Source organism: Pseudophryne corroboree, chromosome 3 (assembly GCF_028390025.1).
Source record: "Pseudophryne corroboree isolate aPseCor3 chromosome 3, aPseCor3.hap2, whole genome shotgun sequence".
Taxonomy (NCBI): Eukaryota; Metazoa; Chordata; class Amphibia; order Anura; family Myobatrachidae; genus Pseudophryne; species Pseudophryne corroboree.
In genome coordinates, this window is record NC_086446.1 from 449553844 (window position 1) to 449581516 (window position 27673).

General features: G+C 47.2%; 1 protein-coding gene and 1 long non-coding RNA gene across 2 annotated transcripts in view; one reads left to right on the plus strand and one right to left on the minus strand.

Moving 5' to 3' along the window:
- The first annotated feature begins 5626 nt into the window (after window positions 1–5626).
- Window positions 5627–27673, plus strand: part of LOC135055930 (protein-glutamine gamma-glutamyltransferase 6-like) — a 75374-nt gene continuing 53327 nt past the window's right edge. Inside the window, exons 1-3 of the mRNA XM_063960533.1 lie at window positions 5627–6077; window positions 9643–9819; window positions 23021–23139. Of these exons, the coding sequence (XP_063816603.1) occupies window positions 9645–9819; window positions 23021–23139 (294 nt within the window). The 5' untranslated portion in view covers window positions 5627–6077; window positions 9643–9644. The remainder of the gene's footprint in view (window positions 6078–9642; window positions 9820–23020; window positions 23140–27673) is intronic.
- Window positions 22926–23993, minus strand: LOC135055932 (uncharacterized). The gene is made up of 3 exons (XR_010243851.1): window positions 23890–23993; window positions 23599–23699; window positions 22926–23143 (listed from the first exon to the last, which is right to left on the minus strand). It is a non-coding gene; the product is annotated as an uncharacterized LOC135055932 (long non-coding RNA).

Sequence of the window (27673 nt, forward strand, 5' to 3'; positions counted from 1 at the left end):
CCATAGCCCTCTTAGAGTCAGCATCACCATTCCATTGATGAGTCCATAATGCTCTCCTAGCCGAGATTGCCATGGCATTGGCTCTTGATCCCAAGAGGCCAATATCTCACGCAGCCTGCCTTAGATAGACTGCAGCGTCCCTGATAAGACCCAGTGTCAAAAGAACGCTATCCCTATCCAGGGTGTCCAAGTCAGATGATAAGTTATCTGCCCACTTTTCAATGGCACTACTCACCCATGCCGATGCTACGGCAGGTCTGAGCAGCATACCTGTAGTGGCATAAATAGATTTCAAAGTAGTTTCCTGCTTACGATCCTTTAGGGACGCCGTGTCAGGGGACGGAAGCGCCACCTTCTTGGACAGCCGTGCTAGAGCCTTGTCCACATTGGGGGTTGACTCCCACTTATTCCTATCCTCAGAGAGGAACGGGTATGCCATAATAATTCTCTTGGGAATCAGCAACTTTTTGTCAGGATTTTCCCAAGCCTTTTCAAAAAGAGCGTTCAGTTCATGAGAAGGAGGAAACGTTACCAGAGGTTTCTTTCCTTTAAACATACAGACCCTTGTCTCAGGAACAGCAGGGTCTTCCGTGATATGTACTGTAACACCTCTTTTATTGCCACAATCATGTACTGAATGCTCTTAGCCAGTTTAGGATTCAACCTGGCATCACCATAGTCGACACTGGAATCCAAATCCGTGTCGGTATCTGTATCTGCTATTTGGGTAAACGGCCGTTTCTGTGACCCTGAGGGAGTCTGCGTTTGGGATAAAGCATCTTCCATGGATTGTCTCCATGTTTGGTTCTGAGCCTCAGATTTATCCAATCTCTTATTTAATAAAGCCACATTTGCATTCAAGGCACTCAACATATTTACCCAATCAGCAGTCGGCGGTGCCGACAGATTCACTCCCCCACACTGTTCTGTCCCCACACCAGCCTCCTCCTAGGAAGAGCCTTCAGCCTCAGACATGTCGACACTCGTACCGACACCACTATCACACTGGGCTATAAGGGACAGACCCACAATAAGGTCTATTAGAGAAACACAGAGGGAGTTTGCCAGCTCACACCCAGCGCCTATCCCGGTCTGAAAGTATATATATAATGCCCCAGACCTGTCAGCGCTTTTTAAAATACTAATAATCAACACCAAATTTGCTGTGCTCCCCCCACCCCCCTGTTTAGCACCCTGTTACTTGTGACAGCAGTGTAGGAGGCCAGGACCAGCGTCTCTGCAGCTCACTGTGGAGAGAAAATGGCGCTGATTAGAGCTGGGAGAACCAAGCCCCGCCCCCTTCATGGCGCGCTTATGTCCCACTATTTTTTATACTGGCGGGGGTCTGTATACAGTGCCTAAGCACTGTATATTACTTTTGCCAGGCTGAATTTGAGGTATTATTGCTGCCCAGGGCGCCCCCCCTACGCCCTGCACCCATTTAGTGCCGCTTGTGTGTGGGAGCAATGGCGCGCTGCGCGGTACCTCCGAGACTGAAGTCTTTTGCCATCTGTAGTGAAGTCTTCGTACTTCGGTTACTCACCCGGCTTCTTTCTTCTGGCTCTGTGAGGGAGACGACGGCGCGGCTCCGGGAACGAGCAGCTAGGCTATACCAAGTGATCAGACCCTCTGGAGCTAATGGTGTCCAGTAGCCTAAGAAGCAGAGCCTTTAACTCACAGAAGTAGGACTGCTTCTCTCCCCTCAGTCCCACGAAGCAGGGAGCCTGTTGCCAGCAGTGCTCCCTGAAAATAATAAACCTAAAGTCTTTTTCAGAGAAAATCAGGAGAGCTCCCCTGGTGTGTGTCCAGTCTCTGGGCCGGTTCTTAGTCTTGTGGCGCCCCGGGCAAAATATGGGGGCGTGGCTTCGAATGGGGGCGTGGTCACGACGCTGAAAGAAAAAAATAAATAAAAAAAGTATACTTACCATCCCCGTTCCTGATCCAGACCGCTGCAGACCCCCATCCGCCGGCGGCGCCGCTCTTCTCCTCTCTTCGATCTATGGGAGAGACGTTATTACGTCTCTCCCATAGAACAGCATAGACACTAGAGGTCAATTATGACCCCTAGTGTCTGTGCCACTATGCTGTGCGGTGCGCGATGACGTCATCGCGCATCGCACAGTAAAGGTCCTCTACATGAAGGGAAACTAGACCGTAGCATCTAGTTTTCCTTCATGGAGAGGACCACACAACTAAAGTCCTCTCAATGAAGGGAAACTAGACGCTACGCGTCTGGTTCCCTTCAAAGCGGGGGGGGGGGGGGGCACAGCAGGGCACTGCGGGGGGGCACAGTGGCGGATCTTGCCCTGGTGCGGCACCCTCCGGATGGCGCCGGCGCCCTCCGGAAGGCGGCTCCCCGGGCAAAAGTACCGCCACTGTCCAGTCTCTCTGGGCACAGAATCTAATTGAGGTCTGGAGGAGGGGCATAGAGGGAGGAGCCAGTTCACACCCATTTAAAGTCTTAAAGTGCCCATGTCTCCTGCGGATCCCGTCTATACCCCATGGTCCTTTTGGAGTCCCCAGCATTCTCTAGGGCGTATGAGAAAGGAAATTTCAGTTTGTGGTATGAGATTTCTGAAATGCTACAAAAGGGAAGAGAGGGTGACTTGAATTTTGTACCAGTTCTGAGCTGCTGGAGATCTGGTAGTAGATTTTTAATAAAGCTTCTAAAAATGAAAGGTTGTGGTGTTGCCCATAGCAACAAATAAAAAAATTTTCTATAATTTTCTAGGATGCTATAGAGAAACAATAGCTAGAGTCTGGCTGGTAGCTATAAGCAACACCACCGTTTTTCATTTTTAGAAGTTTTAGAAAATCTACCCCCGGGTCTGTTCGTTCCTATACATTTGATGAGACATATTTTAGTTGTACTTTTTGTTGCACTCTGACAGAAAAGGGCATTTTTTCAGGTGCTCTTAGCTCTAAAACAGGGGTGTCCAACCTTTCACCTTCCCTGGGCCACATTAGAAGATGAAAATTTGGTTGGGGCCGCACATAAAATAAAATAACAGTAACGATACCTGATCATCCAAAAAAAACATAGAAAACATAGTTAACATATTAAACTTACTTGGAAATGAAGTCAGTGAGATGTTTGACATTGTTTCTCAGCCACCAATGCATCCCCCCCCCCCCCCCACACGCACACTGTAGTCCTCTTCCTCTCCTCCTCTCCCTCCCCCCCCCCCTCCCTCCACACTGTACTTCAAGGGCCCACAAATTTCTCCCGCTGGGCTGAGCTCCGTGCTGCTGTCACGTGTGCCACTATGCAGTAGAGGAGGGCTACACTGTGACTGACAGCGGACCCCAAACCCCCCCCCCCCCCCCCTCCCAGACACATTGTACTGCAGTGGCACCTGACTTCATCCTCGTTACCCCCCTCCCCCCGAACCAATCTGTACTGTGGAGTTTAGACACCGCCGGCCTCATTTTACTGCTGCAGCGCTGGACATCAAGTCCATCCCAGCTCCCAAGAAACCCCCCGGACACTGTATTGCGGCGTGGCGCTGGACTTCAGACCAGACCCTCCCTTCCCCCGACACTGTACAGCGGTTCAGACCTCCTCTCTCCCCCCGCCGGGACACTGTACAGCGGCGCGGCCACGGACTTCAGATCCCGATTCCCCCCCCCCCCCCCCGGACACTGTACAGCGGCGCGGCCACGGACTTCAGACACCCCCCCCCCCCCCCCCCCCCCCGGCTCACTTACGAGTTCCCCGACACTGTACAGCGGTTCAGACCTCCTCTCTCCCCCCGCCGGGACACTGTACAGCGGCGCGGCCACGGACTTCAGATCCCGATTCCCCCCCCCCCCCCCCGGACACTGTACAGCGGCGCGGCCACGGACTTCAGACACCCCCCCCCCCCCCCCCCCCGGCTCACTTACGAGTTCTTGTAGAACCAATTTCTCCGCTGGGCTCCTCTACTCTCGTGCTGCTCAATCACGTGTGCCGCTATGCAGCGAAGGAGGGCTACACTGTGACTGACAGCGGAGAGGGCGTGAGCTGGTGCTGGTCCCAGCGGCAGCAATCCAATCAGAATGTGCTGGCAGCCTGCTGGGGCCGGCTCAGCTTCACATGTGGTGTCCGTACTCTGCAAAAAAAAAAAAATGGATGGGGCGGGTGAAGCGAGCTGGCGCGCTGGCGTCACCGTTGTGATGTGCCCCGGCCGCAAGCGCCGGCAGTGTAACTTGAAACTTTAGAATTTCTTTAAAAAAAAAAATTGCACTGGGCCGCATTACTAGCCGACCTGGGCCGCATGCGGCCCGCGGGCCGCGGGTTGGACAAGCCTGCTCTAAAACATACAAAACATACATACTGTAATTGCCACATGTAAACAAAAGTATACTGATGTACCCTGGAAATGCCAACTGTCAACTGTGACTCTAAACCGAGCAATAATTAATTTTTTGAAAGATCTAAAATGTTACATTAATGTGCAAACACACTGGCCCTCATTCCGAGTTGATCGGTCGCAAGGCGAATTTAGCAGAGTTACACACGCTAAGCCGCCGCCTACTGGGAGTGAATCTTAGCTTCTTAAAATTGCGACCGATGTATTCGCAATATTGCGATTACTAACTACTTTGCAGTTTCAGAGTAGCTTCAGACTTACTCTGCCTGTGCGATCAGTTCAGTGCTTGTCGTTCCTGGTTGACGTCACAAACACACCCAGCGTTCGCCCAGGCACTCCCACCGTTTCTCCGGCCACTCCTGCGTTTTTTCCGGAAACGGTAGCGTTTTCAGCCACACGCCCCTGAAACGCCGTGTTTCCGCCCAGTAACACCCATTTCCTGTCAATCACATTACGATCGCCGGAGCGATGAAAAAGCCGTGAGTAAAATTACTTTCTACATAGCAAAGTTACTTGGCGCAGTCGCAGTGCGAACATTGCGCATGCGTACTAAGCGGATTTTCATTGCGATGCGATGAAAAATACCGAGCGATCAACTCGGAATGAGGGCCACTGTGTGATATGCTCCATGAATGTTACTGCGCAGTGTGTTCCCTTCCCTCCGTGGCCACCCGCATAATGCGTACACACTGAGTGAAACTGCAAACGATTTTGGTCAGTGATGTCACGCTGCGGCTGGCCCTAACATGCAGTTTCGTCCGAAACAGCCAAAATGAAGCTGCATGTACCGCAGACAGAGGGGGTCGTTAACGAACCCCAAGAACGCGCATCGGCTGTTGTTGCAAATATACGCACTGTGCGATATTTTTGTCACTATAGCTTAGAAGGGGGAAAATGAGCGATATTGACTAAAATATTGCACAGTGCGTATGCACCTTTACAGCATACTTGCCTACCCTCCCGCATTCAGCGGGAGGCTCCCGTTTTTTACCAGAGCCTCCCGCTGCCCCGCAAATCGCCCTGGTCCTCCCGGTTTTTCACATTTTATTCCGGCAGTGCAGGTGCCGGAGCCTGCGCAGGGTGAAGACATGCTGAATTGCTCAACCTGACAGCATGTAGTACGCTGCGGTCACTGTGGGAGGCGGGGCTGTGCTCACTGATTGGCAGGACCATAGCGTGGAGCTAAGGAGTGAGTACGGGTGCCCAGGGTCAGGCTCTGGTGGTTATTTGTGGGGCAGGATCACCTGCCAGCGGCTCTGCATTTGCGCTGCCCGTCTGAGCTGAGATCGGGCAGCAGAAGGCAGGACAGCTCACACAGCTGAGCTGAGCCTGCAGCGGCAGGGAGCGCCAGAACATGCCGCTCCGTTTGGGCGGCCGCTGGCCGGGCAGCTTATTAAGCTGATGTGAGCCGACAGCAGCGGGAAGCACCAGAACGGGTGGGCAGCTAGCAATAGTAAAGCCTGCCAGTGCGGAAAGGAGGAGGGGGGAGAAGGAGAAGCTGCCTCTAACGCTAACTGGACTGGCTCTTGTCCTGGGAGAGGGCTGCTGCACATACCCAGACTCAGCAGCTCCTTCTCCCTTGGACGCTGTGCTGTCAGCCAGCCAGCCACCGTGTCCTGCCTAGATCCTCCTGCCTATGACCTTCTCGTCGTCCTGTACCTGGGTCCGACGGCCTCCCTCAGTGACACCTTGCAGCTCACCTTGATGTTGATTGGACACAGTACGGTGAGTAACCTGGTATCCCTGTGTTTGACCCCCTGTACCCCCTACCTGTGTGTGTGACCCCCTGTACCCCCTACTTGTGTGTGTGACCCCCTGTACCCCATACGTGTGTGTGTGTGTGTGTGTGTGTGTGTGTGTGTGTGTGTGTGACCCCCTATACCCTCTACCTATGCGTGTGACCCCCTGTACCTCCTACCTGTGTGACCAACTGTACCCCCTACCTCTGTGTGTGATCCCCTGTACCCCCTACGTGTGTGTGTGGCCCTCTATACTCTATACCCCCTACGTGTGTGACCCCCTGTACCACCTACCTGTGTGTGTGACCCCCTATACCCCCCTACGTGTTTGTGTGTGTGTGACATCCTGTACCCACTACCTTTGTGTGTATTTCACCCTGTACCCCCCTACCCCAGTATGTGTGACACCGTGTACCCCCCAAGCCCCCCCAGTGTTTGATACCCTGTACCCGCTATCTCTGTGTGTATGGCATTTTGTACCCCCCTGTGACACACTGTACCCCCATCCTCCGTGTATGACACATGGTGTGTGTGTGTGTGTGTGATACCCTATACTCCCGAAACCCTCCCCCCGTGTATGACACACTATACACCCTCTACCTCTGTGTGTCACCCTGAGCCCCTGCTTCCTTTCTCAAGGGTAATATGGGTGATTTATATTTTTGGCCTGTGAGAGTGATTGAATTAGCTTTTTTATTGTATTTTGTCCCCAACCTTCCTTTTCCTACTCATACCTTCTGTCCGTTGTCCCCAGTCAGCAACCACCAACTCCTCTGTCCCCTGGTCACAGCTTATAACTACACACCCTTTGCCCAGTCAGAGTCCGTCACCCCAAAATCTCTGCCCCATAATCAGAAATATTGTCACCTCTGTCCCCTGGCCACATAAACCTCGGCCTCACAGTCACAGTCCGTCACCCCACAACCTCTGTCCACCAGTCACAGTCCGTCACCCCACACCCTCTATCCCCCAGTCACAGTCCATCACCCCACAGCCTCTGTCCCCAGTCACAGTCCGTCACCCCACAACCTCTATCCCCCAGTCACACTCCATCACCCCACAGCCTCTGTCCCCAGTCACAGTCCGTCACCCACAACCTCTGTCCACCAGTCACAGTCCGTCACCCCACAACCTCTGTCCACCAGTCACAGTCCGTCACCCCACAACCTCTGTCCACCATTCACAGTCCGTCACCCCACAACCTCTGTCCACCAGTCACAGTCCGTCACCCCACAAACTCTGTCCCCCAGTCACAGTCCACCACCCACAAACTCTGTCCCCAGTCACAGTCCGTCACCCCACAACCTCTGTCCACCAGTCACAGTCCGTCACCCCACAACCTCTGTCCACCAGTCACAGTCCGTCACCCCACAACCTCTGTCCACCAGTCACAGTCCGTCACCCCACAACCTCTGTCCACCAGTCACAGTCCGTCACCCCACAAACTCTGTCCCCCAGTCACAGTCCACCACCCACAACCTCTGTCCACCAGTCACAGTCTGTCACCCCACAAACTCTGTCCCCCAGTCACAGTCCACCACCCACAACCTCTGTCCACCAGTCACAGTCCGTCACCCCACAACCTCTGATACTTTTAAATGTATTTATGTGAATCTGGTATTTTCAGTGGATCTGGATGTTTTCAATGTATTATGTGAATGTGGTATTTTCAATGTATTTTTGTGGGCCTAGCTTTTGTAAATGTATTTTTTATGTGGATCTGGCTTTATATAATGTATTTTTAGTGGATATGATGTTTTTAATGTATTATGCGAATCTGGCTTTTTGCAAGATAGATTGTAAGCTTGCGAGCAGGGCCTTCCTACCGCTATGTCTGTCTTTGCCCTGTTTTGTTCTATAACTGTTGTTCTAATTGTAAAGTGCAACGGAATATGCTGCGCTATATAAGAAACTGCTAATAAATAAATAAATAAATTTATGTGGATCTGGCTTTTTCAATGCATGTATGTATGTATGTATGTATGTATGTATGTATGTTGCATTTTCAATGTATTTTTATTTGAATGTAGCTTTTTTTAATGTAGGCCAGAGCTTCACATACTCCACCATCCTGTCCAGGTTTAAAGGATAGCCATGCTTGAGCACAGGTGACTTAGTAGCCATGCCTGAACACAGGTGACTTAGGGCCTAATTCAGGCCTGATTGCAAAATCAAAATCTTTCTCTCTCTAATGGGCAAAACCATGTACAGTGCAGGGGGGGGGGGCAGATGTAACATGTGCAGAGAGAGTTAGATTTGGGTGGGTTATATTGTTTCTGTGCAGGGTAAATACCGGCTGCTTTATTTTTACACTGCAATTTAGATTTCAGTTTGAACACACCCCACCTAAATCTAACTCTCTGCACATGTTACATCTGCCCTCCTGCACTGTACATGGTTTCGCCCATTAGAGAAAAATTTTGCTGTTGCGATCAAGTCTGAATTAGGCCCTTAGGGGTGTATTTACTAAGCCTTGGGTGGAGATAAAGTGCACAGAGATAAAGTACCAGCCAATCGGCTCCTAACTGTCATATTTTAAAACTGGCCTGCGACATGGCAGTTAGGAGCCGATTGGCTGGTACTTTATCTCCGTCGGATTTATCTCCATCCAAGGCTAGCTGTGTGCACAGTTCAATACACAGCAGGAGCGGTTCAGCATTAATGGGAGTCCGTGCCGAGGTACGCCTAACAGTGGTGAGCAATACCCTACTCACTATGGGGGTCATTCCGACCCGTTCGCACGTAGCGGTTCATCACTGCGGTGCAAACGGGTGGGAACTGGCATGCGCAGCGGCTGCAATGCGCACGCGCGTCGTTGCAGCGTCCAGTATAAAAAAGAAAGTGATCGCTAGCACAATTGTAAGAAGATTGACAGCGGGGAGGCGTTCCGGGGCGTCTACTCACCATTTTCCTGGCGTAGAGATCCGAACGCAGGCATGTCCAGGCAGTTGGAGGGCGGATGTCTGATGTCAAATCTGGGACCTTCATCGCTGGATCCATCGCACAGGGTAAGTAACGGCAGGGCTGGTCTTGTTCTGCACAAAACTTTTTTAGCATAGCGGGTCTGCACAAGTGATCGCAGCCCTGCTATGCTAAAAAACACTCCCCCATAGGCGGCGTCTAGTTGATCGCACGAGCAGCAAAAAGTTGCTACGTGTGATCAACTCGGAATGACCCCCTATATACATATTATATAACCCTTTGTGGTATGCTGCTCTTCGTACTGCAGGTTTCACCTGCCACTGCAGGACACACTCCTTAGTGGAAATAGATACGCCCATGGGTGGTGCTAGACACGCCCCTTTGGCTGACCATGACACCCCCCCTCAACGGCGCTCCTACAATCTCCCTGAAACTATTTTTCAAAAGTAGGCAAGTATGCTTTACAGTAGTTAAGCCTTGATTAGGAGTCTGCTTGGTTTTTAGCTCTTCTTTTGATCTTTACTATTTACGGTATATCATTCTGAAGGTGATGTCTAGAAACACAATACTTAATGTGAAGTTTATAAACTAAATAAATGCTTTGATTTCTTTTTGTAATCAATCTACAGATATGCTTCATCTTCAAAGTGTTAATCTTAATTTGGCAAAGAACAAACTTGCTCATCACACCAGCAATTACATGACTGGGCAGCTCATTCTGAGAAGAGGTCAGGCTTTTGACATCACGCTAAAACTCAGCAGAGCCCTGAAACCTGAGGATAACATCACATTTAAAGCAGAAATAGGTATGACAATTGCAAACCTGCAGTCCTTTATGTAATGATCAGCAATATGTCTCAGACAAATGCAAAACATTAAGGAAAGAAAATCAACTGAGCTACGAACAACAGAAATTATACACAAACTTAGGACCAGCAATAGTAATTGTAAGTAACAGTACAAAATCAACATCGTTATTATTTTGGATGAACATTATCTATATACTGTTCTAACGACCTAGTGAATGACCTATTGTATCAAGAAAGGTCCAATGAAGGGTTTGATTTAAAGTTGGACGCAAGTCCATTAGTGGCACATAGTTCTGTGACATAAAAATGGTCACATTACATATGTGCACATCTCTTGAGTTTAAGGGCAGGATGTACTGTATAATCACATCCTGCCACTTAAAGTTATTTGGTGCATAGTGGGGTTACAATTAAGGGTGTCACAGCACACATTAGCACCCTGAATGCTAATAACCCCTCTAACAGCACAATTTAGCCCCCCCCCCCACACACACACACACCTATTAATCCATTCACTCTCAGCACCTAATAATCCCTGCCGGGTGTGGTTCATAGGGTCAACCACACTGAGGTCGACAGTGTCTAGGTCGACAACTATTGGTCGACAGTAACTAAGTCGACACCCAAAATAGGTCAACACAAGCATTAGGTCAACATGAGCAAGGTCAACATGAGTTTTTTTAATATATTTTCTGTGTCGTTTTCTTCATAGAGTGACCGGGAACCCCAATTAGTGCACTGTGCCCCCTCGCATGGCTTGCTTCACTCGCCATGCTTCGGGCAAGGTGCCTCGCTCAACTGCTGCTGCGCTCGTCACAGGTTACATTCCCAATTGTAGTCCACGTCGATCATAAAGTATGGAAAAGTTCCAAAAAATTAAAAATATTGTGAAAAACTCATGTCAACTTTTTGTCATGTCGACCTAGAACATGTTGACCTAGTGACCATTTCGACATAGAAACCCTGTCAACCTAATGTATGTCGACCAATAGTGGTGGACCTTGTGACTGTCGACCTAAGTTTGGTCGACCTAGAGACCGGATACCTCCCTACCACCTAGCACTTATTAATCCATTCACTCTCACCACCTTTTAACTCCCCTCTCACAGTACCTATTAATCCTTTCACCCCAAGCACACATTAACCCCTCTCACAGCAAATTACCTCCACCCCCACCCAGTACCTATTGCTCAATTCACCTCCAGTACACATTACATCCAATCTCACAGCACCCATTAACCTCAATCACACACCTAGTATCAATTACAACTTTCCTTTGCCTGCCTAGCTCCTACTACTCATTCAGCTCCTTATTCTTCTTGTATAGAAGACAGAGTTTGTATAATTAGCTGTGTCAGAGGGAAGGGGATGGGGTGCCCATGCTGCTGCCCGTCTGCTGCACTTGGCTGATGACACTGATGTAGAAACAAGCTGCAGCAAGTATAAATAGATAAAATGTTATGGCTGCAAATTCGGCTTTCACTAGCAATAAACAACTAAGGATATCAAGGACATCCTTCTATTTTCTCACAGGCAACCTCAACGGGCTTCTCCCTCAGGTCAGGGAGCCCTTAAGCAACTGCCTAAAGCTAACTAATGGAAGAATCAGCCTTTGCACGTGTGGCCTTATTGGCTTGCACATGATCAACCTGTAAGAAGAAGATTAGTGAAACTCTGATACCAGGGGTCAAAAACTGACTTGCCCTAGAGTATAAGTTATTTGGGCCTCTCTAAATATTGGCCTTAGCTGTATAACGTGGTGATACCAAATGCAAATTAGTTCAGAGAAAGAGGGTACATTGATAAATACACCCCTGGATCCTATTCTATACTTGCCATATGACACATTTACTGTACAGTACATCTTTATGTAGAGATGAGCGCCTGAAATTTTTCGGGTTTTGTGTTTTGGTTTTGGGTTCGGTTCCGCGGCCGTGTTTTGGGTTCGAACGCGTTTTGGCAAAACCTCACCGAATTTTTTTTGTCGGATTCGGGTGTGTTTTGGATTCGGGTGTTTTTTTCAAAAAACACTAAAAAACAGCTTAAATCATAGAATTTGGGGGTCATTTTGATCCCAAAGTATTATTAACCTCAAAAACCATAATTTACACTCATTTTCAGTCTATTCTGAATACCTCACACCTCACAATATTATTTTTAGTCCTAAAATTTGCACCGAGGTCGCTGTGTGAGTAAGATAAGCGACCCTAGTGGCCGACACAAACACCGGGCCCATCTAGGAGTGGCACTGCAGTGTCACGCAGGATGTCCCTTCCAAAAAACCCTCCCCAAACAGCACATGACGCAAAGACAAAAAGAGGCGCAATGAGGTAGCTGTGTGAGTAAGATTAGCGACCCTAGTGGCCGACACAAACACCGGGCCCATCTAGGAGTGGCACTGCAGTGTCACGCAGGATGGCCCTTCCAAAAAACCCTCCCCAAACAGCACATGACGCAAAGAAAAAAAGAGGCGCAATGAGGTAGCTGTGTGAGTAAGATTAGCGACCCTAGTGGCCGACACAAACACCGGGCCCATCTAGGAGTGGCACTGCAGTGTCACGCAGGATGTCCCTTCCAAAAAACCCTCCCCAAACAGCACATGACGCAAAGAAAAAAAGAGGCGCAATGAGGTAGCTGTGTGAGTAAGATTAGCGACCCTAGTGGCCGACACAAACACCGGGCCCATCTAGGAGTGGCACTGCAGTGTCACGCAGGATGTCCCTTCCAAAAAACCCTCCCCAAACAGCACATGACGCAAAGAAAAAAAGAGGCGCAATGAGGTAGCTGACTGTGTGAGTAAGATTAGCGACCCTAGTGGCCGACACAAACACCGGGCCCATTTAGGAGTGGCACTGCAGTGTCACGCAGGATGTCCCTTCCAAAAAACCCTCCCCAATCAGCACATGATGCAAAGAAAAAGAAAAGAAAAAAGAGGTGCAAGATGGAATTGTCCTTGGGCCCTCCCACCCACCCTTATGTTGTATAAACAAAACAGGACATGCACACTTTAACCAACCCATCATTTCAGTGACAGGGTCTGCCACACGACTGTGACTGATATGACGGGTTGGTTTGGACCCCCCCCAAAAAAGAAGCAATTAATCTCTCCTTGCACAAACTGGCTCTACAGAGGCAAGATGTCCACCTCATCATCACCCTCCGATATATCACCGTGTACATCCCCCTCCTCACAGATTATCAATTCGTCCCCACTGGAATCCACCATCTCAGCTCCCTGTGTACTTTGTGGAGGCAATTGCTGCTGGTCAATGTCTCCGCGGAGGAATTGATTATAATTCATTTTAATGAACATCATCTTCTCCACATTTTCTGGATGTAACCTCGTACGCCGATTGCTGACAAGGTGAGCGGCGGCACTAAACACTCTTTCGGAGTACACACTTGTGGGAGGGCAACTTAGGTAGAATAAAGCCAGTTTGTGCAAGGGCCTCCAAATTGCCTCTTTTTCCTGCCAGTATAAGTACGGACTGTGTGACGTGCCTACTTGGATGCGGTCACTCATATAATCCTCCACCATTCTATCAATGTTGAGAGAATCATATGCAGTGACAGTAGACGACATGTCCGTAATCGTTGTGCAGGTCCTTCAGTCCGGACCAGATGTCAGCATCAGCAGTCGCTCCAGACTGCCCTGCATCACCGCCAGCGGGTGGGCTCGGAATTCTGAGCCTTTTCCTCGCACCCCCAGTTGCGGGAGAATGTGAAGGAGGAGATGTTGACAGGTCGCGTTCCGCTTGACTTGACAATTTTGTCACCAGCAGGTCTTTCAACCCCAGCAGACTTGTGTCTGCCGGAAAGAGAGATCCAAGGTAGGCTTTAAATCTAGGATCGAGCACGGTGGCCAAAATGTAGTGCTCTGATTTCAACAGATTGACCACCCGTGAATCCTTGTTAAGCGAATTAAGGGCTCCATCCACAAGTCCCACATGCCTAGCGGAATCGCTCCGTGTTAGCTCCTCCTTCAATGTCTCCAGCTTCTTCTGCAAAAGCCTGATGAGGGGAATGACCTGACTCAGGCTGGCAGTGTCTGAACTGACTTCACGTGTGGCAAGTTCAAAGGGCATCAGAACCTTGCACAACGTTGAAATCATTCTCCACTGCGCTTGAGACAGGTGCATTCCACCTACTATATCGTGCTCAATTGTATAGGCTTGAATGGCCTTTTGCTGCTCCTCCAACCTCTGAAGCATATAGAGGGTTGAATTCCACCTCGTTACCACTTCTTGCTTCAGATGATGGCAGGGCAGGTTCAGTAGTTTTTGGTGGTGCTCCAGTCTTCTGTACGTGGTGCCTGTACGCCGAAAGTGTCCCGCAATTCTTCTGGCCACCGACAGCATCTCTTGCACGCCCCTGTCGTTTTTTAAAAAATTCTGCACCACCAAATTCAAGGTATGTGCAAAACATGGGACGTGCTGGAATTTGCCCATATTTAATGCACACACAATATTGCTGGCGTTGTCCGATGCCACAAATCCACAGGAGAGTCCAATTGGGGTAAGCCATTCCGCGATGATCTTCCTCAGTTGCCGTAAGAGGTTTTCAGCTGTGTGCGTATTCTGGAAAGCGGTGATACAAAGCGTAGCCTGCCTAGGAAAGAGTTGGCGTTTGCGAGATGCTGCTACTGGTGCCGCCGCTGCTGTTCTTGCGGCGGGAGTCCATACATCTACCCAGTGGGCTGTCACAGTCATATAGTCCTGACCCTGCCCTGCTCCACTTGTCCACATGTCCGTGGTTAAGTGGACATTGGGTACAACTGCATTTTTTAGGACACTGGTGAGTCTTTTTCTGACGTCCGTGTACATTCTCGGTATCGCCTGCCTAGAGAAGTGGAACCTAGATGGTATTTGGTAACGGGGGCACACTGCCTCAATAAATTGTCTAGTTCCCTGTGAACTAACGGCGGATACCGGACGCACGTCTAACACCAACATAGTTGTCAAGGCCTCAGTTATCCGCTTTGCAGCAGGATGACTGCTGTGATATTTCATCTTCCTCGCAAAGGACTGTTGAACAGTCAATTGCTTACTGGAAGTAGTACAAGTGGGCTTACGACTTCCCCTCTGGGATGACCATCGACTCCCAGCAGCAACAACAGCAGCGCCAGCAGCAGTAGGCGTTACACGCAAGGATGCATCGGAGGAATCCCAGGCAGGAGAGGAATCGTCAGAATTGCCAGTGACATGGCCTGCAGGACTATTGGCATTCCTGGGGAAGGAGGAAATTGACACTGAGGGAGTTGGTGGGGTGGTTTGCGTGAGCTTGGTTACAAGAGGAAGGGATTTACTGGTCAGTGGACTGCTTCCGCTGTCACCCAAAGTTTTTGAACTTGTCACTGACTTATTATGAATGCGCTGCAGGTGACGTATAAGGGAGGATGTTCCGAGGTGGTTAACGTCCTTACCCCTACTTATTACAGCTTGACAAAGGGAACACACGGCTTGACACCTGTTGTCCGCATTTCTGGTGAAATACCTCCACACCGAAGAGCTGATTTTTTTGGTATTTTCACCTGGCATGTCAACGGCCATATTCCTCCCACGGACAACAGGTGTCTCCCCGGGTGCCTGACTTAAACAAACCACCTCACCATCAGAATCCTCCTGGTCAATTTCCTCCCCAGCGCCAGCAACACCCATATCCTCCTCATCCTGGTGTACTTCAACACTGACATCTTCAATCTGACTATCAGGAACTGGACTGCGGGTGCTCCTTCCAGCACTTGCAGGGGGCGTGCAAATGGTGGAAGGCGCATGCTCTTCACGTCCAGTGTTGGGAAGGTCAGGCATCGCAACCGACACAATTGGACTCTCCTTGTGGATTTGGGATTTCGAAGAATGCACAGTTCTTTGCTGTGCTGCTTTTGCCAGCTTGAGTCTTTTCATTTTTCTAGCGAGAGGCTGAGTGCTTCCATCCTCATGTGAAGCTGAACCACTAGCCATGAACATAGGCCAGGGCCTCAGCCGTTCCTTGCCACTCCGTGTCGTAAATGGCATATTGGCAAGTTTACGCTTCTCCTCCGACAATTTTATTTTAGGTTTTGGAGTCCTTTTTTTTCTGATATTTGGTGTTTTGGATTTGACATGCTCTGTACTATGACATTGGGCATCGGCCTTGGCAGACGACGTTGCTGGCATTTCATCATCTCGGCCATGACTAGTGGCAGCAGCTTCAGCACGAGGTGGAAGTGGATCTTGATCTTTCCCTAATTTTGGAACCTCAACATTTTTGTTCTCCATATTTTAATAGGCACAACTAAAAGGCACCTCAGGTAAACAATGGAGATGGATACTAGTATACAATTATGGACTGCCTGCCGAGTGCAGACACAGAGGTAGCCACAGCCGTGAACTACCGTACTGTACTGTGTCTGCTGCTAATATAGACTGGTTGATAAAGAGATGTCTATGTAACTATGTATGTATAAAGAAGAAAGAAAAAAAAACCACGGTTAGGTGGTATACAATTATGGACGGACTGCCTGCCGAGTGCAGACACAGAGGTAGCCACAGCCGTGAACTACCGTACTGTACTGTGTCTGCTGCTAATATAGACTGGTTGATAAAGAGATGTCTATGTAACTATGTATGTATAAAGAAGAAAGAAAAAAAAACCACGGTTAGGTGGTATACAATTATGGACGGACTGCCTGCCGAGTGCAGACACAGAGGTAGCCACAGCCGTGAACTACCGTACTGTACTGTGTCTGCTGCTAATAATATAGACTGGTTGATAAAGAGATGTCTATGTAACTATGTATGTATAAAGAAGAAAGAAAAAAAAAACACGGTTAGGTGGTATACAATTATGGACGGACTGCCTGCCGAGTGCAGACACAGAGGTAGCCACAGCCGTGAACTACCATACTGTACTGTGTCTGCTGCTAATATAGACTGGTTGATAAAGAGATGTCTATGTAACTATGTATGTATAAAGAAGAAAGAAAAAAAAACCACGGTTAGGTGGTATACAATTATGGACGGACTGCCTGCCGAGTGCAGACACAGAGGTAGCCACAGCCGTGAACTACCGTACTGTACTGTGTCTGCTGCTAATATAGACTGGTTGATAAAGAGATGTCTATGTAACTATGTATGTATAAAGAAGAAAGAAAAAAAAACCACGGTTAGGTGGTATACAATTATGGACGGACAGCCTGCCGAGTGCAGACACAGAGGTAGCCACAGCCGTGAACTACCGTACTGTACTGTGTCTGCTGCTAATATAGACTGGTTGATAAAGAGATGTCTATGTAACTATGTATGTATAAAGAAGAAAGAAAAAAAAACCACGGTTAGGTGGTATACAATTATGGACGGACTGCCTGCCGAGTGCAGACACAGAGGTAGCCACAGCCGTGAACTACCGTACTGTACTGTGTCTGCTGCTAATATAGACTGGTTGATAAAGAGATGTCTATGTAACTATGTATGTATAAAGAAGAAAGAAAAAAAAACCACGGTTAGGTGGTATACAATTATGGACGGACTGCCTGCCGAGTGCAGACACAGAGGTAGCCACAGCCGTGAACTACCGTACTGTACTGTGTCTGCTGCTAATATAGACTGGTTGATAAAGAGATGTCGTAGTAGTATGTATGTATAAAGAAGAAAAAAAAACCACGGTTAGGTGGTATACAATTATGGACGGACTGCCTGCCGAGTGCAGACACAGAGGTAGCCACAGCCGTGAACTACCGTACTGTGTCTGCTGCGACTGGATGATAAATGATATAAAAAATATATATATATCACTACTGCAGCCGGACAGGTATATATTATATATTATATAATGACGGACCAGCTGGACACTGTCTGTCAGCAGAATGAGTTTTATTTTTATAGAATAAAAAAAACAACAACACACAAGTGAAGTCACACGACGAGTGTTTAACTTTTTCAGGCAATCACAATATAAGTATACTACTAACTATACTGGTGGTCAGTGTGGTCAGGTCACTGGTCAGTCACACTGGCAGTGGCACTCCTGCAGCAAAAGTGTGCACTGTTTAATTTTAATATAATATTATGTACTCCTGGCTCCTGCTATAACCTATAACTGGCACTGCAGTGCTCCCCAGTCTCCCCCACAATTATAAGCTGTGTGAGCTGAGCAGTCAGACAGATATATAATATATATAGATGATGCAGCACACTGGGCTGAGCCTGAGCAGTGCACACAGATATGGTATGTGACTGAGTCACTGTGTGTATCGCTTTTTTCAGGCAGAGAACGGATATATTAAATAAACTGCACTGTCTGGTGGTCACTCACTATATAATATTATGTACTCCTGGCTCCTGCTATAACCTATAACTGGCACTGCAGTGCTCCCCAGTCTCCCCCACAATTATAAGCTGTGTGAGCTGAGCAGTCAGACAGATATATAATATATATAGATGATGCAGCACACTGGGCTGAGCCTGAGCAGTGCACACAGATATGGTATGTGACTGAGTCACTGTGTGTATCGCTTTTTTCAGGCAGAGAACGGATATATTAAATAAACTGCACTGTCTGGTGGTCACTCACTAGTAAACTCTCTGCACTCTCTACACTTCTACAGTACTCCTCCTAGTCCTAAGCTCCAGTAAATCTCTCTCTCTTATAATCTAAATGGAGAGGATGCCAGCCACGTCCTCTCCCTATCAATCTCAATGCACGTGTGAAAATGGCGGCGACGCGCAGCTCCTTATATAGAATCCGAGTCTCGCGATAGAATCCGAGCCTCGCGAGAATCCGACAGCGTCATGATGACGTTCGGGCGCGCTCGGGTTAACCGAGCAAGGCGGGAAGATCCGAGTCGCTCGGATCCGTGTAAAAAAAGCTGAAGTTCGGGCGGGTTCGGATTCCGAGGAACCGAACCCGCTCATCTCTACTTTATAGTAGCACTTTTGTGAAAATGTAATTCCTAGATACGTCAGGCAATGTATAAAAACTTTCAAAAACACAAAAATTACATGTAACAATCGCAGACCCAATGTCCCCTTATGATTTATTATGCAAAAAAAAAGGAGGAGTTCAAAGAAGTGAAAAGGGCCGTACTAAATTGATGGCTGGCAGAAATTTGTAGTGACTTTTTCTTATTAGCACCATGTGCATTTATAACAAATCAGGACATGTTATATTTCTGGCATATTTCTTCAATGACTACACTTTAACATGCGTTGAATAAGCATTCATGTATAGTTAAGGAAGGAGTCTTTGTACACAATAAGTTTTAGGATCAATTCAGTTAGCTGCAAGATGGATGATTTGCCATTACAACTGCCTGGAAACGGCAGTAGCAGTATCTCAACTCACCCACTCACGGACTGATCTTGTCCCAGGCACATGTTTTTTGGGTTTTTTTTGTACACAGCCCTATTTTTGTTCTTGGAGGTCATGAGGAATCGTGGTTGACAAAGAGCAAAATATGATACTGACAGTTTTAGGTCACATGGGAGCAAAAATACAGATAATTCTACAAGGTTCACAAAGGGCCTAATTCAGCATGGATCACTATTGTGAGAACTCGCAAATGTATCGATTATCGAATGACTGCGCATGCGTAGCGTTCACACTGCACTAGAGGTAATAGCAACAGAAGTTGCGTACAGACCATAATCACAATGTAGCCGCTGTTTGACTGACAGGAAGCCGGCGTTTCTGGGTGGAAACCTGATGTTTTCAGGGTGTGTCAGAAAAAACACAGGCGTGATTTAGGCCCTTAGTCACAAATTGGTGGAAGCCTCAGACCTACTCACGTTTGATTAGGCGGCAAAGATTCTTCGATGTTACGGGATTTGCGTATGCATCGGCGAGTGGATAGCGATCTACGATTCAGTCGGGGCAGTGCCTTTCTACTCACAGACAACTGCAATTTCTCACAATAGCGATCCATGCTGAATGAGGCCCAAAATCCACACCTGAACCAGAGGCATCTACAGTATGCTTAGTGGCATATACAACAAATTCTATTTATATTTACGGAATACTTCTCATCTGAACACCCAAGCAAAATGACAACATATATGTAATAAGTTGCTTTTATTTTTTTTCTGAAAAAGTGCATTATTTTAATGATGAACCTTCTTTAACGAAAGTCACCAAGTGTGGAAAATAAGACTAAATCCACATTCCCGTTATCCACAACTGAAGCCATCAGAGGATCTTGGACTGCAGTTACAGATTTCTCTAATTCAAGAACTGTGACTGTCACAATAACATCTCCAGTTACTGCAATCATTGGATCATACAGGCTGACTGTCAATCTCTTCTCTGGAACTTTCTCATCACATGTGCTGGGCGAATTCATTCTACTCTTCAATCCCTGGGCATTTGGTAAGAGCTGTTTCTCAGTACTCTATTGTATACTATTAATGCACTGAAGACCTTTTAATAAGTTGTCCATGGTATTATGGAGTAGACTTATACAGCTTCCTTACAGTAAAAGCAAAGTAACATGAATACAAGGGGGTACCCAAAAGAAACAGGACTTAATGATTGATTGATTGATTGATTGATTGATTGATTGATTAATTAAATGTACATTTTGAAACTTCAGTCACCCTCAAAGTACTCTCTACATGAATCAATACATTTGTCCAAACATTTTTTCCATTGCTCAAAACATTTTTTACACTCACTTCTTCAATATCAGCAAAACATTTTCTTTTAAGGTCTCTTTTCATCCGAAGAAAATTAAAAAAGTTGCACAGGGCGAGATGAGGTGAATACGATGGGTGAGGCAAAGGAGTCATGTCGTTTTTTGTTAAAACTTGCTTAACACTCAGCGCTATGTGGGCAGGCGCGTTGTCATGATGGAAGAACCAGTCACCTGTTTGCCACAAATCGGGACTTTTTTCTCTCAAATCGTGATGCAACCTTTTTTAAACTCCCAAATAAAAACTTTGTAGCTGTTTGTAGCATAACAACCATTTCCGCCGCATTTTTTTACCAAACAGAAACAAAACTCACAGCAGCACGTTGTTTGTGTGAATCAGCCATCACAAAAATAGGTGGAAGAGCGAATAACTCATTGGAAAAAAAAATCACTGCAAACGCTACATTTCCCCAGATACTGGCTCAAAAGGGTTCTGCAAATGGGATCAGTATGATTTCCCGACTGACGGGATCCTGGCGGTCGAAATATCAATGCTGGAAACCCGACATCGAGCGCAGTGTGTCCCCACGCGGGCTTGCTGTGCTCACCATGCTTTGGTCACCACACTTCGGTCACCACATGGTTCTATTCTCCCTCAGGTGGTGGTGTGGACTACCACCCAAATGGGGTTTCTGGCCGGTGGTCGGGATTCCGATTTTAGTAATATCTGTAAGGGTCAATAAATACTGTACAATTACCTAGCTCTAATCACTCATGGGAAAATATATTGGCCCAACAAGTAATGAAAGATCTTAATCTGAAATTGGATTTGGTGCAGAATAAAATGACCGTAGATTACAGGCATGAGTCACTAATTGACATACTGTTTTGAATGTACATTTGGCCCAGGACATACAGCATTATCCTCCCTCAATAAACAGTAAAAACTGTTCACAAAGTAAATCAGAAAATATAGCATATGTTTTGGTATATGGAGTGTGCTACTACGCTTCTTCTATGAAACTCCTTTACATGAAGCATCTGATCCTTTATCAAGATGACTGCTGTTCTTTAGTCTGTACAGCGCCATCTTGTCACAGTATTTAAACGCTACAGTAATACATACTGTACTGTAGCTGTATGCTCCGCTCAATCGTCACTACTTGTATACATAACTGTGAGTATGGCTGTACCCAGACTCTGCACTACAATAAATACAAGCTCCTGGTTAAAACAAAAATGTACTCCCTATGATTACCATGCGTCTAAATGGAGAAACAATTGAATTGCTCTGTTTTGCGCTCCCTAGTGGTGGCCACAAGGTAAAACAATTATGACTGTGTCTACATTTTGGAAGTCAACATTTTGACTGTTGACATTTCTTTTTTCATTGTCAACATCATGTCCATGTCAACATGTTGGCCGTCGACTTTTGGACTATGTCAGTATTATGACTGTCGAGATTTTTATTGTCAACATAGTGACTACTACATCCTGTAGGCAGACACCTCATTACTAAGACATAGTTACCAAGAAACGTAATTTTCTTAGTGGCAAAAGTAACACTGGTAGAAAAGTGAATTTCCCAAAAAATTCAAAGGTGACATATAGGGGGGAATTCAACTGTTGGTGAAGGGCAACTAAATATCGCTCAAAAGTGCTTGCTACTCTATAAGATAGCAAACACTTTTGCGCTATAGTCCTCCGCTGTAGAGTGCAGGGGTATTGCGTGAATTCGGACAGGCGAGAAACTCACCAGCAATTTAATTCCCCCATAAACTAATGACAGTTCAGATGTTCCCTCACACACAATTCATTTAATCTATAAATGTGGCTAAACCAGACCTCTATAACATATGAACTTCGTACGTGCCTAAAAAGGGAGGTGTGGCCTTGCGGCGCATTACCCTTCTTCATCAATCTTTGTCATGCCCAGTGTTCCCACAGCAGCTGCCCCCAAACTCACTCCCAGCACTGTTTTATATGCCATACAGATATATGCATGTATTCCACACAATGGGGGTGATTCAGAGCTGATTGTAGATGTGCTAAATTTAGCACATCTACGATTAGATTCTCAGGCATGCGGGGGGACACCCAACACAGGGCTAGTCCGCCCAGCATGTCTGGCCCTGCGCTGGTAGGCGGCTACCAGCCGCGACCCGGGTCACAGCGGCTGTGTGTGACGACATGGAGCCACCATGGCCCACCCTCGCAACGGTCCGGACACACCTGTATTGTCCGGACCATACCCCGTCAACGGTGTTCTAATGCCGTTGGCACACCCCCTTCCTCCCTCCCCGCGACCGCCTCTGCCTGTCCATCAGGCTACGCGAGCACACTCCACTAAGAAAGGCCTTCAGACTGCGATCGCTGCCATTGCATCGATCCAGTCTGAATTAGGCCCAATGGTATCTATTCAGTATTTACACACTGCAGTGCAGCATCGATCAAGTGAAATTCACTAGTAAAGAAAAAACCTAGGATATGTATGCTGGGTATTTATGTATTTACTGAAGCCAATTACTATAGGATTGGTAACACAAAAAACATATTAATATCAGCTCCACTAATTTAAGGAACCTGTCTTTTCAGATGATGACGTTTATCTGGCTGATGAGTCAGAAAGGGAAGAATATGTTCTAAGTGATAGTACCATTTTCTATTATGGAAATGATGATTACATTGGTGAAGACGGCTGGAACTTGGGCCAGGTGACTATATAATAAAACAAAAGAACAGAGTATGGTATTCTCTATTAGCAGGTATCAACATGGCACTGTCTACATTTGAACACATACAGTAGGGCGAGTAATACTGACATATTTATATTTACTTTTTTTTTTTACATTTTTTATTAATTTTATGAATATAGTTCAGTGTGGTATAATATTAGCATTTTCCATGCATAGTATTTTGAAACGGTTTAAACTGTGCAGTAGTAATGCAAGGGAGGGGCGTTATGTACAGTACATCTGTAAAAAACATATAAAATATTATTTCCTTATTTCTTATAATTGATTATTAAAATATTTTTCAATACATTCACAATTTCTGGTAGAAAAATCTTATAGGGCTATTGGAAGGCTCAAAAGTTTTGCTCATCCAATACATTTTTGATACTCTAATAGTGAATAGAGTTTTCATTTGATATGCTGAATCGCCACACCCACCTTTTTACAGCCAGACAGTAAGAGTTACTGAGGGTGGTTAAATTGGATGCAAAATGACTGTAGACGTCTGTGGCAGGCAGCCATGTATAGAAGTCCATGTACTGTGTGGAGATAAAAAGGCCAAATGAAGAAAAGGTAGAGAAAATCCCTTCACTTTTCGATTTTACTAAATGGTTTTCATTGTTTAGCTAGCTAACTAGCGCCAAGAGTAGGCTAGAATATTGGCACAGCCATAGGAACCTATGGCAACTCTAAGTGACCCAGGTGTTACTAAGGAGAGAAGTCACTTACCATCAGCTAGCTGTCTACTCCAGCACCGGCGTCATCACCTCTAGCAGCCATTATCTGTCTCTCCTCATGTGAAGACCAGTGAAAAGCAGGCTGCAGGTAGTGAAGTGATATTTATCCATTTGTTAATAAAGTTTGTTAAAAAAACAACAACCCTAAATGCTGAAACTGCACACAACAGGAGAGCAGGCCAGAGTGGTTACAGGTAAGGGTCCACAGAGCAATCAGGACGCACAATGTGTCTCTGCTGACTCTTACTTTCCCAGTGGGGTTATTTTTTAGTACATGTCACATTAGCCATCTCCTGCTTCGCAACAATAACAGGTGAAGCAGGAGCAGCTTTTTCTCCACTATATATGCATTTTTAGTACATGGACCCCTTCCTACCTTATGCTTTGCGGCTATCCTTCCAAATTCATTTGTATAGTCGCATCGCCTACTGTTTTTCAATCTACACCCCAAATTTAATCATTTGCTTTAGCACTTACACATACTCCATAGCGGAAGCTAAAGCTCCATCTGCAATAGACATCACTTCTCTATTTTCCCACCTCGCACGGAAGTCTGACTGCAGGTCCATGACACTCCCATGAGATGGATCTGCTTTGGCATGTTATCTGCCCAGCTGCCATCAAGATCCGCCCATTTCCTGGACAGAGTGATTCAGCAACACACTGAGAAGATAATCCAACCTCGTATCCTCCATCAATGTGTGTATGCAGGGGTGTATCTACCCATTGGCCATGATGGCACTCGCCAGGGGCGCCAGGCAAGGAGGGGGCGCCGCCTGGCGGTGCCACCCGCGACCAAAGGGTAGAAGTGCAGTACTGTCAGATTGTACCTGGTGAGAGTCTGTTACTGCCGGCACGGTGCCGGTGTCCGTCAGCACCGCACTGCACTAGTGATCAGACTAGTGTCGGGCAACACCGCAGTTGTAATCAGACTCAAAATAAACTACAGCTCCCAGCAGCCCTTGTTGCTGGGAGCTCCTGGCAGCAAGGACTGCTGGGAGCTGTAGTTTATTTTGAGTCTGATTACAAGTGCGGTGTTGCCGGACACTAGTGAGCACCGGAAATTTTTCGGGTTTTGTGTTTTGGTTTTGGGTTCGGTTCCGCGGCCGTGTTTTGGGTTCGAACGCGTTTTGGCAAAACTTCACCGAATTTTTTTTGTCGGATTCGGGTGTGTTTTGGATTCGGGTGTTTTTTTCAAAAAACCCTAAAAAACAGCTTAAATCATAGAATTTGGGGGTCATTTTGATCCCAAAGTATTATTAACCTCAATAACCATAATTTCCACTCATTTTCAGTCTATTCTGAACACCTCACACCTCACAATATTATTTTTAGTCCTAAAATTTGCACCGAGGTCGCTGGATGACTAAGCTCAGCGACCATAGTGGCCGACACAAACACCTGGCCCATCTAGGAGTGGCACTGCAGTGTCACGCAGGATGGCCCTTCAAAAAACTACTCCCCAAACAGCACATGACGCAAAGAAAAAAAGAGGTGCAATGAGGTAGCTGTGTGGCTAAGCTAAGCGACCCAAGTGGCCGACACAAACACCTGGCCCATCCAGGAGTGGCACTGCAGTGTCACGCAGGATGGCCCTTCCAAAAAACACCCCCCAAACAGCACATGACGCAAAGAAAAAAAGAGGCGCAATGAGGTAGCTGTGTGACTAAGCTAAGCGACCATAGTGGCCGACACAAACACCTGGCCCATCTAGGAGTGGCACTGCAGTGTCACGCAGGATGGCCCTTCAAAAAACAACTCCCCAAACAGCACATGACGCAAAGAAGAAAAAAAAGATGCGCAATGAGGTAGCTGTGTGACTAAGATAAGCGACCCTAGTGGCCGACACAAACACCTGGCCCATCTAGGAGTGGCACTGCAGTGTCACGCAGGATGGCCCTTCCAAAAAACACCCCCCAAACAGCACATGACGCAAAGAAAAAAAGAGGCGCAATGAGGTAGCTGTGTGACTAAGATAAGCGACCCAAGTGGCCGACACAAATACCTGGCCCATCTAGGAGTGGCACTGCAGTGTCACGCAGGATGGCCCTTCCAAAAAACACCCCCCAAACAGCACATGACGCAAAGAAAAAAAGAGGCGCAATGAGGTAGCTGTGTGACTAAGATAAGCGACCCAAGTGGCCGACACAAACACCTGGCCCATCTAGGAGTGGCACTGCAGTGTCACGCAGGATGTCCCTTCCAAAAACTACTCCCCAAACAGCACATGACGCAAAGAAGAAAAAAAAGAGGCGCAATGAGGTAGCTGTGTGAGTAAGCTAAGCGACCCTAGTGGCCGACACAAACACCTGGCCCATCCAGGAGTGGCACTGCAGTGTCACGCAGGATGGCCCTTCCAAAAAACACCCCCCAAACAGCACATGACGCAAAGAAAAAAAGAGGCGCAATGAGGTAGCTGTGTGACTAAGCTAAGCGACCCTAGTGGCCGACACAAACACCTGGCCCATCTAGGAGTGGCACTGCAGTGTCACGCAGGATGGCCCTTCAAAAAACTACTCCCCAAACAGCACATGACGCAAAGAAGAAAAAAAAGATGCGCAATGAGGTAGCTGTGTGACTAAGATAAGCGACCCAAGTGGCCGACACAAACACCTGGCCCATCTAGGAGTGGCACTGCAGTGTCACGCAGGATGGCCCTTCCAAAAACTACTCCCCAAACAGCACACGACGCAAAGAAAAATGAAAGAAAAAAGAGGTGCAAGATGGAATTGTCCTTGGGCCCTCCCACCCACCCTTATGTTGTATAAACAGGACATGCACACTTTAACCAACCCATCATTTCAGTGACAGGGTGTGCCATACGACTGTGACTGAAATGACGGGTTGGTTTGGACCCCCACCAAAAAAGAAGCAATTAATCTCTCCTTGCACAAACTGGCTCTACAGAGGCAAGATGTCCACCTCATCATCATCCTCCGATATATCACCGTGTACATCCCCCTCCTCACAGATTATCAATTCGTCCCCACTGGAATCCACCATCTCAGCTCCCTGTGTACTTTGTGGAGGCAATTGCTGCTGGTGAATGTCTCCACGGAGGAATTGATTATAATTAATTTTAATGAACATCATCTTCTCCACATTTTCTGGATGTAACCTCGTACGCCGATTGCTGACAAGGTGAGCGGCGGCACTAAACACTCTTTCGGAGTACACACTTGTGGGAGGGCAACTTAGGTAGAATAAAGCCAGTTTGTGCAAGGGCCTCCAAATTGCCTCTTTTTCCTGCCAGTATAAGTACGGACTGTCTGACGTGCCTACTTGGATGCGGTCACTCATATAATCCTCCACCATTCTTTCAATGGGGAGAGAATCATATGCAGTGACAGTAGACGACATGTCCGTAATCGTTGTCAGGTCCTTCAGTCCGGACCAGATGTCAGCATCAGCAGTCGCTCCAGACTGCCCTGCATCACCGCCAGCGGGTGGGCTCGGAATTCTGAGCCTTTTCCTCGCACCCCCAGTTGCGGGAGAATGTGAAGGAGGAGATGTTGACAGGTCGCGTTCCGCTTGACTTGACAATTTTCTCACCAGCAGGTCTTTCAACCCCAGCAGACTTGTGTCTGCCGGAAAGAGAGATCCAAGGTAGGTTTTAAATCTAGGATCGAGCACGGTGGCCAAAATGTAGTGCTCTGATTTCAACAGATTGACCACCCGTGAATCCTTGTTAAGCGAATTAAGGGCTCCATCCACAAGTCCCACATGCCTAGCGGAATCGCTCCGTGTTAGCTCCTCCTTCAATGTCTCCAGCTTCT